Source organism: Exophiala dermatitidis (genome assembly GCF_000230625.1).
Source record: "Exophiala dermatitidis NIH/UT8656 unplaced genomic scaffold supercont1.7, whole genome shotgun sequence".
In the NCBI taxonomy this organism is placed as follows: Eukaryota; Fungi; Ascomycota; class Eurotiomycetes; order Chaetothyriales; family Herpotrichiellaceae; genus Exophiala; species Exophiala dermatitidis.
Window position 1 is genome coordinate 2,089,848 of NW_008751652.1, and position 15,533 is coordinate 2,105,380.

A 15,533-nucleotide genomic window follows, 5' to 3' on the forward strand; every position below is an offset into this window, starting at 1 on the left:
GGCGGCGGAAGTTACAGGAGGCTGGATTAGGACCAGTAGGACCAATAGTAGGTCTCAAGAGGTCCCTACAAAACACTCCCTACAGGCACCTAGCAAGGACCAGGGACTCAGACGCCTGCCAGTGAGCTGTGCCCAACGCAGTAGTAGGAATAACGCAGTACCTACCAGGTACTACAAATCATGATGTTGTAGTAGTAGCTGTCTCAAGGTCACCATGGGCAGAAGTAGAACGTTGTATATACTTTTGTATCTACACTGGACTTACAACGTACCTGAAAGTCTATGATTCCCAGCACCTTGGCGGGTCTCGAGACAGACGGGTTAATGTAAACCAACTCTCCCCTACCCTGCTACCCCTGCTTCTACACCTACAGTACCACCATGTTGAGAACTATAATTGAGGCGGCCATCGAGATCGCATTCCCTCTTTGCTCACCTGGTATTTCATGACCATTTCTGTGAGTCCAAGGTAAGAGAGCGATCCTTCATGTTTTCTCTACAGTCCCTGCACCCACTGCATCCCGAACTTCAATTTGAGCACCAACACGCCTTTGAATGCAGATTGGCTGTGCATCAGCGTCAGCATTAGCAAGCATCAGACCCGTGGTCATGGTTGACCCAAACGTCTGGCTGTGGTCAGCCCCGGGCCTGTCATTCCTTTGATTGACATCAACTGACAGCGGACAACGCGCGCAACTATCTTTCCCGCCTCTGTTAACATCACATGCTGTCCTACCCTACCGCCGTGCGGCTGCCTGACCGGCATCCCAGCTGCATGTCGATCTACATTGTATGACTGCTGGATGCGTCCGAGTCTCGAGGTCATCACCTTGGCCATATAATCATCGACAGCCTCACCGGGGATCGGCTTGCCCACTCATCTCGCACACCTCCCAGATTCCTGTCAGGCGGGTTCACAATCCAGCTGCGAGCTTTGTGCTTTGTACCACCCTCACACACACGCCTCTCGCTTAAGCACAGCCTGAATGCCTGCTGCTGCATATCACTTTACCACCGTCTGCCTAGGCTTCGCAACATGCCCTCACTATGGCCCCTCAGGCTGTCTGCAGTGGCATTTGACTACGTGCAGCTACTGCCCTGTCATTAATTCAGCCTTCATCTACACATAACCTGAAGGGGACTTTCCGTGTTTTTTATTTTCTACAACTGACCGCCACACAACTCGCATGGCTTCAACTGGTCACCTTTTGCCGGTTATTGACCATCTATTTTGATATGGACCGTTGCTAGTTCAATCCGGGACTATGTGGCCAAGTGTGTCAACTTCCGTCAGAGTCGACTAATTGAAAGGCTTCTCGATAGCTCCACGCCCACGGAGGTTGTCAGCAAGTCGTGCATGCAGCTTGCAACTCTTTCCGGACCAATATCAATTGGCATTTCTACACGACTCCTTCCCTGGCCAAATGATCAGTTGAACATCATGATGCCGTTGCCTCCGCCAGTGAAAACAGAGTTGAAACGCTCATTATGCGGTCGCCTGTGCCTTCCGAACTCCCGGAGCTAACAATTCAGAAGGAGACTGTACAACATTGTACAATTAATAGGAGGTCTTCGTTCCTGGATTGAGTTGACCTGGTTGAAACCAATTGATGGGGAGACGAGATAGGCTAGACGAGTCGTAGATGACTAAGCGAGTCCCGCGTAAAATTCCGAGCCACCACCGCAACTCCAATAATTTTTTTGTCCATCCACTGCCGCCGTACATTGTTATCGTCGTCGACGACGAGCCATCATATACCAGTACGATTTCCACTGGGCTCAAGATAACTGCCGTCTTCTCCCTGCTATACCATCCACACCATGTCCAAGACAGCAGCCGCCCGGCGGCATAACCCTCTCGAAGACGATATCGCAACCTCTGGGGGTCGCCTACGCACGAAATCAATCACTGGCAAGAGGAAGTCTCGAGGAGACGACGATCGGCATGGCGATGGATACATTGACGCTCGATCTTCGCAGAAGATTCTATCCATCGCACAAGATCTTGCAGACGAAGAAGCCGAGGATCGAAAAGCTGCCGCCGCTGGAGGAGTGTCATCCGCCAGTGCCGCATTCGGTTTTGATTCGAGGTTTGCCGCAGACGACCAAGACGACGAAACTGGTGCGAAGAACCAGTATGATGATGAGGAGTGGTATCCAGAAGAGGAGGAGGAGGCTGTCGCCGAGGAGGACGTGGACCCGGAAGACATGGCAGTTTACAAGAAATTTCTCCAAGATGGAGAGGAGTTTGGTGATTTCGCACCATCAATAGCGAATTTGACGACGGAAGACCAGCGACGAGACCGAGGACCTACGTCAAATGTCGATGAGGAGGAGGGTGCAGGTGCTGGTGGATTTGGACAGACCACTAACCTCACGGAGCTGATCCTGCAACGAATTGCCGAGAAAGAAGCGCAGGAGGCTGCTCGCAATCAAGGCGGTCAGCAACAACCTGCCTTCATGGGATCAGGAGCACCAGAGGATGCGGTCGAGATACCCATGAAAGTCGTGGACACTTTCACCAAAGTCGGCCTACTCTTGTCTCGGTACAAGTCAGGACCGTTGCCGAAACCGTTTAAAATCCTCCCAACTTTACCCCAGTGGCCCGAATTATTGGCAATTACCCGTCCTGAGAGCTGGACGCCGCATGCCGTGTATCGGGCCACCAAGATCTTCATCTCAGCCCCGGCTGCATCAGGGCAGCACTTCTGCGAGACCGTGCTTCTCGAGCGCGTCCGAGAAGACATCCAGGAAACGAAAAAGCTCAACGTGCATCTTTACAACGCTCTAAAAGCCTCCTTCTACCGGCCGTCCGCCTTCTTCAAGGGGCTTTTGTTTCCGCTGGTCGAGTCCGGCTGCACACTGCGCGAAGCGCACATTGTTTCGTCGGTGTTGGCCAAGATCAAGATTCCAGTCTTGCATTCTGCCGCGGCCCTGTTGCGACTGTGCGAGATTTCGGCCGAGCAGACATCCAACATCAACAGCGAAGCTGCGGGTGCTGCCAACATGTTCATCCGCGTCTTGCTGGGCAAGAAATACGCCCTGCCTTACAAAGTGGTTGACGCGTTGGTGTTTCACTTCCTACGATTCCGTGCATCCAAGGATCCCAACGAGCAGGATGTTGGTCTGGGAAGCAAAGAAGCCAAGCTGCCCGTCTTGTGGCATCAGAGTCTCCTGATCTTCGCACAGACCTACCGCAATGAAATTACAGAGGACCAGCGCGAGGCTTTGCTGGATTTGTTACTCGTCAGGGGTCACAAGGACATTGGTCCCGAAGTTAGGCGCGAGTTGCTCGCAGGCAGGAATCGCGCTGCCGGTGCCCAGGGCAATGCGGAGATGAGGGATGTGGAGCAAGAAGAAGTAGTCCGAGACGACGGCGACGACACCATGGATGTCACTGTATGAGCCGGTGCTAGTGTCACAGTCCCTGCCGCCTTCGAACTGTGGAAGGGAAGTTCCTCCTCACGAACTCATGAAGAAAAAGCTCAAGAGTAGTCTTTAAATATGATGCACATGAATCTGGAAGTGTTTCTGTCTTCTGTCCAACGTGTGTACCGCTCCTCACGTACCCGCACGACGGGAATCCTCTCATACACGTAGAACAGAATTGGGGGTTTCGCACCGGCAAACCGGAGCCGGGGGGTAAGTAAATAACTCTTAATCTTTAACCAGCTATTTACGATGAGAATCAATAACCATCGTCATCACCACGCTATTTGTAGAAAGCAAATTATTGAGGTATAGAAATTAGAAACCAGAAACCAGATCAGCTCGAAACCGCACGATTTTACACTGCTCCTAGGTCCACTGACCTAAGCGAGGGTGACCGGGTGCAAATCTGGGTCCACTACTGTTGAGCACACAACTCATCATATTCCCTTGATGAGAACAGAGTGTTGCGTGAACTCCTTAATACTGCATGGAGAGATGACTGGGAGATGGTTGCAGCTGGCGGGTACCGTGACAAGGCTGAGCCTCAGGGCTACTGCTATCAAGTGAGTACCTAATATGGCAGGTCTCGCGAGCCATGACATCGTAGCTCTCGTCGTCAGTCAAAGTCTCGGATCGCGGGCGGATTTCCTCCATTCTACGTACATACATTGTAGAAGACTGAGTAGGGCGGCCTCTCTCGACTGGCTCAAAGAATATGGCCTCGTCTTCCAGCTTGCAGTCGTCTCTCAGGACAAGCTTGCGAACGATCTTTGCTCAAAGCCGACCCGTATGTTTGCACAGGCAGAGACTATCTAGGCCCGCCGTCAGCAGCAGGAGGGCCATAAGCAGTTATGGCTACACGCAGGCAAAGGCGCTCGTCTATTCCAAATATGGCGAACCGCAAGATGTGCTCTCCTTGCACGGCCACTCGATATCTCCCGCGGCCGGAACAAGCGTAGTGCTGCGCATGCTCGTCGCGCCGATCAACCCGGCCGACGTGAACCAGATTCAAGGTGTCTATCCTGCGAAGCCGGAAATGACTATTGCATTGGGGACAAAGGAACCAGCCGCAGTAGGTGGTAACGAAGGGGTGGCAGAAGTCATCAGCACCGGCTCGGGAGTCAAGAACCTGAAGCGAGGTGACTGGGTCATTATGAAGAGTACCGGGATGGGCACATGGCGGACACACATGGCAGTTGATGAAAGTCAGTTGTTGAAGATTGACAACAAAGAAGGCTTGACGCCATTGCAAGTCGGCACCGTGTCCGTCAACCCTTGCACGGCGTATCGTATGCTCCTCGATTTCGCCCAGTGGGGGTTCCGTGGGGACGAATGGTTCATCCAGAACGGAGCCAATAGTGGCGTTGGTCGAGCAGCCATCCAACTAGGGAGAGAATGGGGCATCAAGAGTATCAATGTCATTCGAGGCCGGGAGAACAAGGAGGAAGAACAGAAACTTCGTCAAGGTCTGCTGGATATTGGTGCGACCAAAGTCATCACCGAGGAGGAACTCATGGGGCGAGAGATCAAAGATCAAATCAAGGAATGGACACACGGTGGCCGCGAGCAGATTAAGGTCGGCCTGAACTGCGTCGGAGGAAAGAATGCCACGGCATTGGCCAAGTTCTTGAGTCCAGGCGCGACAATGGTCACCTATGGCGCAATGAGCAAACAGCCGTTGTCACTGCCGGCTTCGCTGCTGATCTTCAAGGATATCAGGTTTAATGGCTTTTGGGTGAGCAAGTGGAGCGACCGACATCCTGATCAAAAGAAGCAGACTGTTGATGATGTGCTTCGCATGACGAGAGAGGGCAAGTTTAAGGACATCCCAGTGCAGGAATGCCGGTGGGGCTGGAAGACGGATCTCGACACTTTGAAGAGCGCCGTCCAGGGTACGTTGGGAGGCTTCAGGCCTGGAAAAGGGGTGTTTGTGTTCGAAGAGACTTGAAGCGCTCAAAAGTACAGTATTTGCTCTTTGGATCTACAGGTAAATTAGACATCAACACGATCTTGCCTCGAGTGAAATGACTTGTCAGGGTGGTCTTGTATATGAAGAAGCATAATGATACTATACCTGTCGTATTTCTGTGTCTAGTTGCACCCTGGTGAAAGCCGGGAGGATTTCCTATGTCGATGCTCCACCTCCGCTGTACTCATTCGAGTATCGCTGACTAATCGGGCAAGCCGGCGAGGCTCCAGATTCTTGGCCAATGAAATACAGTTCAATGCAGGTTGCAGGGAAATCTCCCGCCGATTTTGGATTGCTCTTTCCTCGACGCTAACCCATCTCATTGGTTTTGGTAAACAAACGCCACACTCAACTCAACCATCACGCTCAACCATCATACTTAACCATCACGGCGATGGATGACGAAAACCCCCTCGGTCCTCAGCCGGAGATCAATTTGCTCGGCCGATCGATGCGTACTGCTGCCCCTGAACTGGGGAAATTCCAAAATCTACCTGTGATTGCCGCCGGCGAAGCAATTCTAGCCGCGATTCAGGAAATGAGACATGACCTAAGCGAGCGACTTACTCGTCTTGAAGAGAGAATCAATCAGAACGTCCAGAAACTCGCTACTAGAATAACAACAAGGCACTCGTTATCCCTCTATTTTCTAATATTACTATGCTAAATTCTATAGTGATCTCAATAATACAGCCCGAGTCCAAAATTCTTACCTCTTGAGAGCATCGGGACCCCTTTCGCCATTTGTTGACCTAGTGACCGGTGGTCTTATTGCCGGATTCCTAGCTACATCTGCACACCTTGCTCGGATGAGTGCACGTGAAGTCGATACTGTTATGGAACAGCTGGGCCTACAAACTGCTGGTCTAAGTCTGCAAGCGAACAAAAGACGATTCAAGATGCATATCGGCTTGAAATCTCAGGCTGATGATCCACCGGCATAAAGATACGAATGAGAATTGTATTGACGAGTGCGGGATCACGAGTTGTGAAGAGCACGAACAAACACTGTATTGATAGATTACGATCAGCGATGAATAATGCGGGGTAGCGGCAAAATTGCATCCTACACCAATATTATGGGCTGTGCCCGACGTTTTGAACTAGAAGCTGATTTCCCTGCAACAACCTTACAAATATAATGTACGGAACTCGGGTGGTGCGCACTTATTTCCGCTCTGGAGAAGGGCAGGTCGTCAGTGCAAAGGCGGAGACCATCATGGATGACTGAATTATGAACAGTGGTAGGGGAGGCCTGCATATTATATATTAGTTTTGGTATTTCATCGCCAGTTGGAGAGGATTTTAAAAATGAGCAGGCTCGGATTCTTGGCATATATGCTCAGACGGTCGATTTACCGAAGTCCCGGATTCCATAAAGCATTCTCGATCAGCTCCATTTCCCACCGTTTAGTCTCTCGCTCGGCAAGATCAGCTATGGATGCGGACGAGTTCAGAGAGGCGGCACATGCGGCCATTGAAGAGAGTACGTACGAAACACCTTCGACCTCGATCAAAATCACGAACTAAGCAGGCCAGTTATTGCATATAACCAAAATATAGCGGATTATCCCGTGCTTCCCAAAGTGAAACCGGGATTTCTAGCACCTCAATTACCAAAGACAGCTCCAGAAAAGCCACAGCCATGGTCGCAAATCCAACCGGACATTGCATCCAAGATTGTCCCCGGGCTCACGCACTGGCAATCGCCAAAGTTCATGGCCTTCTTCCCAGCAGGAGTAACGTACCCTTCGATGTTGGGAGAGTTGTATTCCGCTGCGTTTACCGCCCCAGCCTTCAACTGGTTATGTAGCCCGTCCTGTACGGAGCTGGAGACGGTAGTCATGGACTGGTTGGCTCGAGCATTCGATCTACCCCAAGAGTTTCTCAGCACGTCGGCCACAGGCGGTGGAGGGACGATCCAGGGTTCAGCCTCCGAAGCGGTCGTGACATGCATGGTGGCCGCGCGAGAACGGTATCTCCATACCAAATGCGACGCTGAAGGTCTTGCCCCCGGCTCACAGGAGCGCGAGGACCGGATCGCGTTCCTGCGCGGACGACTGGTGGCATTGTCATCCGACCAAGCCCATTCCTCCACCCAGAAAGGTGCATTGATCGCCGGAACCCGCTACCGGTCTATTGCTGCCAAGCTTGACAACCAGCTGTCCTTGAAGGCTGAAGCGCTGGAAGCCGTCCTCGCGCAGTGCAAGGCTGAGGGGTTGGAACCATACTACATTACGCTGACTTTGGGCACCACGTCGACATGCGCCGTCGACGATTTCGCTGGGCTGGCACCGATCCTGAAAGCCCACCCGAACCTGTGGGTCCATGTCGACGCCGCCTATGCAGGAGCAGCGCTTGTTTGTCCCGAATATTCGTCAAAGTACTCCCCTTTGATGAAGATAGCCGACTCGTTCAACATGAACATGCATAAGTGGCTGCTGGTCAATTTCGACGCCTCATGTCTGTTTGTCCAAAACAGAAACCATCTGACTCGAGCGCTTTCCATCTCCGCTGCTTACTATGCCAATAAACATACGGACAGTGGTCTGGTCACGGATTACCGCGACTGGCAGATCCCTCTTGGTCGTCGGTTCCGCGCGTTGAAGATTTGGTTCGTCATGCGCAACTACGGTGTGGAAGGCCTGCAAAACCATATTCGAAAGACGGTGGCGATAGGAGAGACCTTTGCTGATTTGGTACGCGGAAGGTCGGACTTGTTTGAGCTCGTCACGGAGCCCGCTTTCGCTCTGACCTGTTTCCGAGTCAAACCTTCTGTGTTGATGGAGATACAAAGCACAGCGGAAACGGAGGCGGATTTCGTTCCACAGACCGCGGCGGCTCAGCAGCATGAGCAGGAGGCCAATGCGGCCACGAAGCATATCGGCGAGCTTATCAACGAGCGTGGCGAGGTCTTTCTGACCTGCAGCAGCTCAGCGGGCAAGTCTTTCATCCGTGTTGTCAGTGGCAACCCGAACGCAGAGGAGAAGTATGTTAGAGCGGCTTTTGACGTGATTGTTAAAACTACAGAAGAAGTTCTGGGCAACCGGCGGTCGGCTGATGGCAAAGCTGTTGCAGATGGACATGCGGGATAGAGGTTTTCAATGGCGATGAGCATGACTATAGGTATATGGCCTTGGTATATACAAAATTTTTTAGAAATCGTTGGTAGGGAGCGTACTGCCAGTCGTCCCGAGGAGGTTTGGATGCTTGAAACATCTGGCAAGTCCAACTGTGATAGACCAAAAGCTCAGGCTGTTCTGCTTACGGTGACTGGGGATGGATGGCTTTTCCCTAGATACCTAGCCTCGGCCGGCCTTCACTATCACCGCCCCGACTTCACGGGCGGCCTCCCTCGAGTTGAATACCTAAACATATATTTCACACTCGCACAATTCCCTTCAACAATCGCCACTTCACCACCATCGGGTCCTATGGCCTAGGTGGGTAGGTTGATTTGGGATTGGTGCCTAGTCTCGAGTTCAACAACTAGGTCGGCTATAAAATACTTCTCAACCACAATTGTTCGGTCAAAAAACCCTAATGGCATAAAACACCGGGGGTTTTCAGTCACTCACACACCTCCTGTACGACTGGGGCTTGTGAGACCTGTTTTTTTGCTTTTGCTTTTGCCGTGAGAACGTGTGCGCCGCGTTTTGTTTTGCCTTTTATTTTCCCTGCGGAGCGAAGCGAAGTAGGTTCTACCTACCTTAGTTTATAGATTGAGATACAGCTCGCGGAGGCTCAGCTACTAAATTGCATGCCTCCCTCTCCTGGTTGGAGACATGGTTCAATTTACGCTGGGACCGATTCTGTCGAGTGAAGATGCCTGATCAACCAAGCACTGCAACAAGCTATCAAATCCAAGTGGACAAAACATGAAGCGCGTCTGTTGTAGTTTGGGTACAGTGGGGAAAATGTTACTGTACCTACCTCGCTAGGTATGTATCCTTTTACTTGGCTCCTTCTCTGAGGTGGGCTGAAACTAAGGCGACTTCAACCCCGGCCGACTCTCGTACTTGTACGAGCCGAATTTGTTGTAGATAGTTGGCGATTCAATTCCTCACTTTGGGCTGATCCTGCCAGTGTTCTCTTGACAACACATTTGAAGACAACCCCAGAGCGCGAAAATCAAGGACCACGTCTCTCGCCTGAAGACAGAACTCAGGACATGATCGGCTGCGATGCCATTTAAGTTGTCAACGATTATTGAACGATAGTAGGAAACGTCGTTAAGTCAACCAATTGCAGTGGGCCGCTGCAATAAGTAACAGTACATTGAAACAGCCAATAATATCGGCGAAGGATCTGCCTCGCGTAGAGCAGCGCCTACCATTTTCCAAAATCGGGGTACGCGTCTTTCCACACGCGTAAAGTGGTTTTGGTTTGTTTTTGTGGTAGAGCGGGCAGCGCTGGACTTCGAACGATAGACAATCAATGATGAACACCGTCTCCATCTCATAGTACCATAAATACTCGCCGGCAAGATGGCTGACCTAGGCCCAGCATCAGGCTACAACGATGCCAACCGGGCGTTTTTGCAGGCCTTTCTCGCTCGGAGTGTGCTCACCCTGGAGACGGCGAAGCCCATCTTGGCGGCCATCTCGACGTTCCAAGACGGACGCGAAGTCCAACCGCAGGACATGACGGTTGAAGACTTGAACTACTACATATCGGAGGCGAATCGAGCCCTGTCGCCACTTGATCTAGAGATCCGCAGCACATTCCACCAACAGACTCGAGAACGGTTTTACGCTCTGGTCAACACGACCAGCGACTCGTTGACGCAATTGGCTACGACCTACACCGCGGATGAGATTCTTTATGTCAAGAAACTGCTCGATGCAATGTTTGACGGGCCGAACAATAAGGGGAAGCGCGAAGCCATGTGTCTGAGTGCGATTGAGGCGATTCAAGTGGGACGGGCGAAGAGCAGGCGTGAGACACAGAATGACAACAACGCCGCGACGACAACTACATCGTCGACGGCGGGAATGTTAGGTGCTAGAGATGCCGAGGCCATGCTGGGCAAATTGCTGGATGAAGGCTGGTTGGAGAAGAGCAAGCTAGGGTTTTACAGTTTGAGTCCACGCGCGTTGATGGAGTTGAAGGGCTGGCTGGTCGATACCTACAATGACGAGGATGAAGATGGGCATCGACGAGATAAGATCAAGTTCTGTCATGCGTGCAAGGAGATCATTACCGTGGTATGTTTTCGAAAAGACAGGTTGAGCCTGGCCAGACAGCTGGATCATGTAACTGACTGACTGGATCAAACAGGGTCAACGGTGTCCGCGGCGTGAATGCAGCTGTCGCCTTCATAATATTTGCACCCAGAACTTCTTCCGAATGCAACGCTCCCAGACATGTCCTCTCTGCCAGACTGAATGGGATGGCCAGCATTATGTTGGGGAAAAGGCTATCACGACATCGGAAAGTTATCAGAGTGGCAGACGAAGGAGCGGGCATCGACCTAGACCGGATCCCGAGGAAGATGATGCGGAAGACGGAGACGGCTGAAGGGTATACAGTACCTTGCACGCAATCATATACCAGAAATGCCGGTTGTCCACGGTCGAGTGCTACAAGGCTTCATGGGCAGATAGCAGCGCCCTTCAAAGGCTTACAAGCACCATCGGTCTGTTGCTCTACCCCGTTTATGCCAGTTGCAGTGGCCATGAGAAAAAGAGAGCACGACTCAACGGGAAAGTTGAGGATGTTTCAACGCAATGAAGGACCATTCAGCCGATGGACAACATCTGGCGGCTCTTATGACCACTCTGGAGGGCATCATCAACCTTTTTCTCAAAAGCCACTCAACGCTCGTGGCCCGCAAGCCGTTCATTGTGACACCGGGCGGAGAAAGGGAATGGGGAGCCTGTGGCCTCTAGGTTGGTGTGAACTTTTTAGGGCATTGCATTCTATTGTCTATCCCACTGTCTAAGGAGTATGACCGGCGAAAGAGTGCTCCGGCAGTGTGAGATGGGTTCCAAGCTGGTCACACCTGAGCTGGACACCAACGGGAGTCACTGGCGGCCCACACCGTTCAGTGTCGTTTCCAGTACGCCTGGTTGGTAACCATAAGCGTGGTAGCAGACATGTACGGCCAAGACTGTTCACCTGTGTGACTGAACGCTGGTCTGTACATCATAGGTAAGGCAGAATCTGGTTCAGAACACTTCTGGCACCAGCCCAAGGACAACCCAGCCTTATCACCCCTCCTTTAGCAGGCGACGTTCAGCGCTTATAGTGAAAATAATGATAAGAATGGCACGTACTTCCATGTCGTCCGGCAAGCTCAAGCCGAAGAGACCATGATGCTAGGAAATGTTCGGAAGGACATGCTACTCAGGCTGAACTTGAATCCGGCTATACCAGGAAAGGCAGGACTAAGCTGCGTCTCGTGATTAACAAAAAGTACTACTAGTATAACCCAGGAAGAAGTATCCTTGCACTGGCCTCAGCCGTGTTATTCGATCATGGGATTTGTGGCGTCGCCTACAATGCCGTGGGACGTGGTATTTGGCCCCAGCTCTATGACAAAATGGGCACCCTACGTGCCAAGCATTATAAAGACGTCGAGGACCGTCTTTCGATCTCGACTAGCGTCGTACGCTATCGTATAACCTCTAGAAAGTATATAGTCTAATAAGGCCCTAGGCCCCGTTAAAATAGAATAAGTTCTCTATATAATTATATTTAGTAGCGGCGACGAGATAGTTCTCTACCTTAAACTAGAGTTCGTAAGAACTTCTACGCTCTCTTAAGAAGAAGAGAAGTATAGTCGATCGTCGAGAAGATCGATATTCTTCTATACGAAGCTAATTAAAGATAAACGAAATTATCTCGATATATAGCGAAACTAATCGATAAGAAAATTTTCTAGCTCGAAGCTTATCTTCTACGCTTAACGAATCTCTTCTAGTTTCGTAGCGAAGACTTACGAGAATTATACTCTTAAAACGACGAGTAGCGATAAAAATTTCTTATTAAGAAAGATAAATTATAGTAGTAAATAGTAACTTTTTTCTCTAAAAATTTTAGTCTCGCTATCCTTAGATACTTTTAGCTATAAATAATAACTAGCGATATAACTAAGATATAATAGTAATAACTACTTCGATATTCTCGATTATATTCTATCGATCTAGATATTATAAACGATAATATCGTCGAAGAGCTCGACGCGTTAATAGAGAAAGAAATATTACTACTAAAACGAACTCTTTATTAAGATCTCGTTTAAACTCTATTAGTAGAAACTAGATAGTTATCTAGATTTATCTAGATCTACTTATATTATTATAAATAGTAGAAAATAATAGATCGATTAAAGAAAGATATATAGTAAGGCCTCTTAAGAGGTAAAGTACTATTTAACTAGAGACGATCTCGAGTATCGAGAGCTAGTTATAAAGCGCTCTTACTAAACGAGATAGAAGCTTTTATAAAGAATATATTCTTCTCGAGATTACTTATCTTTCTTCTATTATATATTATCTTCCGCTTATTTCTTACTTATATTTCGTAAACTACGTCTAAAAAGAATATATTCTTTTTAAGATTACTTATCTTTCTTCTATTATATATTATCTTCCGCTCGTTTTTTACTTATATTTCGTAAACTATACTTAAAAGCTCTTTTATACTAAATATTATATAAATACTCTCTTAACTCTAATAATAGTAGTATTAGAAATCGATATTTCTATAGAAGAAGCTAATTTATAAAGAATATATAGACTTTTAGAAGAGAATCGTTTTAGAAATCTAAAAAGAACTATAATAGCTTTTATCGACTATTTATAATACTATAGAACTTCTAAAATCTTTACTTTAATATCTATAGATAGTCTATTAAGAATTACCCTCTTATCTATAGACTAGATAAATATATCTAGACTTTTATCTAGATAGTAGTATCTATCGTTAGATTTATTTTAAGATATTAGCGGAATAAAGCTCGAAAAGCCTTTAAAATATAAGAGTTATTAAAATAATAATATAATACGAGTCTAGCTAATCTATATCGAAAGATAATTAGATATAAAGAAAGTCGTTAATAAATATTCTTTAATAGACTATAAATATATTACTTTAGTAACTTTCTATCTTAAAGATAATATCTTAATATAGTAAAATCTTATATATTAAGATATAAAATATAGTCTCGAAATCGATCTACTTCTAACTAACTAAGAGATATAGAAGAAAGTATTCTAGACGGCGTTTAGTAATATTAGGATATAAGAGTAATATTAAGATAAGTTTAACTTTCTTAAATAAATAGAAATAGTATAAGAGTTTCGATAGAAGATCGAAACTCTTCGACTATATCTCGACTCTCGCTCTAGCGACGCTAAATATCTATTTATTTTTAAATAAGAGTTTAGAATAGCTATTTAAAATTAAATAGAACTTCTTCTAGATACTATACTTCTCTAAAATTATAGAGATTATACTCTTTTTATAAATAAAAGCGAAAGAGAGATATAAACTAATATATATAGAATAGTCTCTTTTTAAGATCGCTTAAGAAGATTTTCCTTAGGAAAATCTTCTTAATCTCCTTAGATTATCTAACTAGATTATAAGAACGTTAATAGTAATATTAAGATAGCTCTTAATAGTCTTTAACTAGAATTCTTTTTATCTACTAAGACTAAAATCTCGTATAGTTATAAAAACGAACGTAGATTCTTAAGTAGCTTTTATTAGAAGTATTAAGATAATAATCTCTACTTCGATTATAAAGAAGCTAGCTATTAAAAGAAAGATTATTCTAATTTAAAGAAGTTTATAAGACGAGACTACTAAAGAAAAGAGAAGAGTCGCTAGATAGTAGGGTATCTAGCGATAATAAAGAAGTTATAGACTCTTTAAAGACTATTAATATAAATCTATTAGACTCTAACTCTTCTTTCGATAATCTAATAGATATTACTATTAATATAATCGAAGTCTTTAATTATAACTTAGACTATATCTAGAGATATAATATCGCTAGCGAGTCGCTAGAATAATATAATAATTCTTATCTTATTACGATTCTTCTTAATATAGACTCTAATATCTTTTACGTCTTAAGAAGAGTTACTAAGTAACTAGATAAGAACTATAAAATTATCTAGAGATTATCTCTTTAAGTATATCTTACTAATAGTAAAATAACTCTCTTTAATTAAGCTATTATAATAGATTTAACTATCGATAACTTTTAAGCTCGAATAATACTTCGTATCTTAAATTAGAACGCGTATAATATTATTCTTAGACTTAATTAGCTAAAGAAGTATAGCGCTTTCTAGAATTTTAGTTACTTATATATAACGATACGTAATAAAACTAGAAAATTAACTTCGATATCTTTTCGACTCTTTCGAACTATTAACTATAAAGATATCGAAAAGATCGAATTAAATCTACTTAGCTTTCGAAAGACTTAGAAGATAATTTCTAAACTATCTATATCCGACTAGACTTCTATCTTATATCTTATACGAGAATAGAATCCTAGTAATAAACTAACCTCTTTAATATCTAGAACTAAGAATAGACGTTTTAGGTATATTCTCGAAAGATTTAAAATAGTATTTTAAGAAGAACTATCTACTAAGTTTCTAACGAAGCGGAATATTAAGTACGAAATCGATATAAATAATATTAAGTTTATTAACTTATTCTACTACTTTTTATCGAAAGAATATCGAGATAAATAAGATTAGTAAATTTATATTTTACTAGAATAGAGTCTAATTCGACTCTTAAAAAGTCTATAAAGTTTCTCTATACTCTTTATATCTAAATCTAAAGATAAATAGCGAATATATATCGACTACTATCTTTTTAATAATATTACCGTTAAGAATATCTACTTTTTACTCCGAATCTAGAACTATTTTAATACTATTAAAGTCGCTTAATAGCTCTCGAAGGCCGATCTTATCTAAGAATATTACTAGATCTAGATAGAAAAGATATTTATCGAAAAGATCGTCTTTAATATACGATTCGATAAGTATAAGTTCTTAGTTATATTATTTAGATTTACTAATATCTCTTCGATATTTTAGAGAATTATAAATAATACTCTACGAGAATTTATTAGTAAGTTTATAATTATCTACTTAGA

General features: G+C 45.8%; 4 protein-coding genes across 5 annotated transcripts; all 4 read left to right on the forward strand.

The window, feature by feature from the left end:
• The first annotated feature begins 378 nt into the window (after positions 1 to 378).
• HMPREF1120_08553 (uncharacterized protein) lies at positions 379 to 3,586 on the forward strand. Its single transcript, XM_009162812.1, has 2 exons — positions 379 to 469; positions 681 to 3,586. The coding sequence occupies exon 2, from the start codon at positions 1,822 to 1,824 to the stop codon at positions 3,403 to 3,405; it is 1,584 nt and encodes a 527-aa protein (XP_009161060.1). The 5' UTR covers positions 379 to 469; positions 681 to 1,821; the 3' UTR covers positions 3,406 to 3,586.
• Positions 3,587 to 4,046: 460 nt separating this feature from the next.
• HMPREF1120_08554 (mitochondrial trans-2-enoyl-CoA reductase) lies at positions 4,047 to 5,662 on the forward strand. Its single transcript, XM_009162813.1, has one exon. It carries the CDS (start codon positions 4,148 to 4,150, stop codon positions 5,378 to 5,380), a length of 1,233 nt encoding a protein of 410 aa, XP_009161061.1. The 5' UTR covers positions 4,047 to 4,147; the 3' UTR covers positions 5,381 to 5,662.
• A 31-nt stretch (positions 5,663 to 5,693) lies between these two features.
• HMPREF1120_08555 lies at positions 5,694 to 9,027 on the forward strand. 2 transcript variants are annotated; one of them, XM_009162815.1, is made up of 3 exons: positions 5,694 to 6,028; positions 6,078 to 6,887; positions 6,941 to 9,027. In XM_009162815.1, the coding sequence occupies exons 2-3, from the start codon at positions 6,713 to 6,715 to the stop codon at positions 8,494 to 8,496; spliced, it is 1,731 nt and encodes a 576-aa protein (XP_009161063.1). In that variant the 5' UTR covers positions 5,694 to 6,028; positions 6,078 to 6,712; the 3' UTR covers positions 8,497 to 9,027. The 2 variants fall into 2 exon arrangements, with proteins under 2 accessions (XP_009161063.1, XP_009161062.1); XM_009162814.1 differs by having other exon boundaries at positions 5,694 to 6,887.
• A 728-nt stretch (positions 9,028 to 9,755) lies between these two features.
• HMPREF1120_08556 (uncharacterized protein) lies at positions 9,756 to 11,712 on the forward strand. The gene is made up of 2 exons (XM_009162816.1): positions 9,756 to 10,608; positions 10,682 to 11,712. The coding sequence occupies exons 1-2, from the start codon at positions 9,889 to 9,891 to the stop codon at positions 10,919 to 10,921; spliced, it is 960 nt and encodes a 319-aa protein (XP_009161064.1). The 5' UTR covers positions 9,756 to 9,888; the 3' UTR covers positions 10,922 to 11,712.
• The last annotated feature ends 3,821 nt before the right edge of the window (positions 11,713 to 15,533 follow it).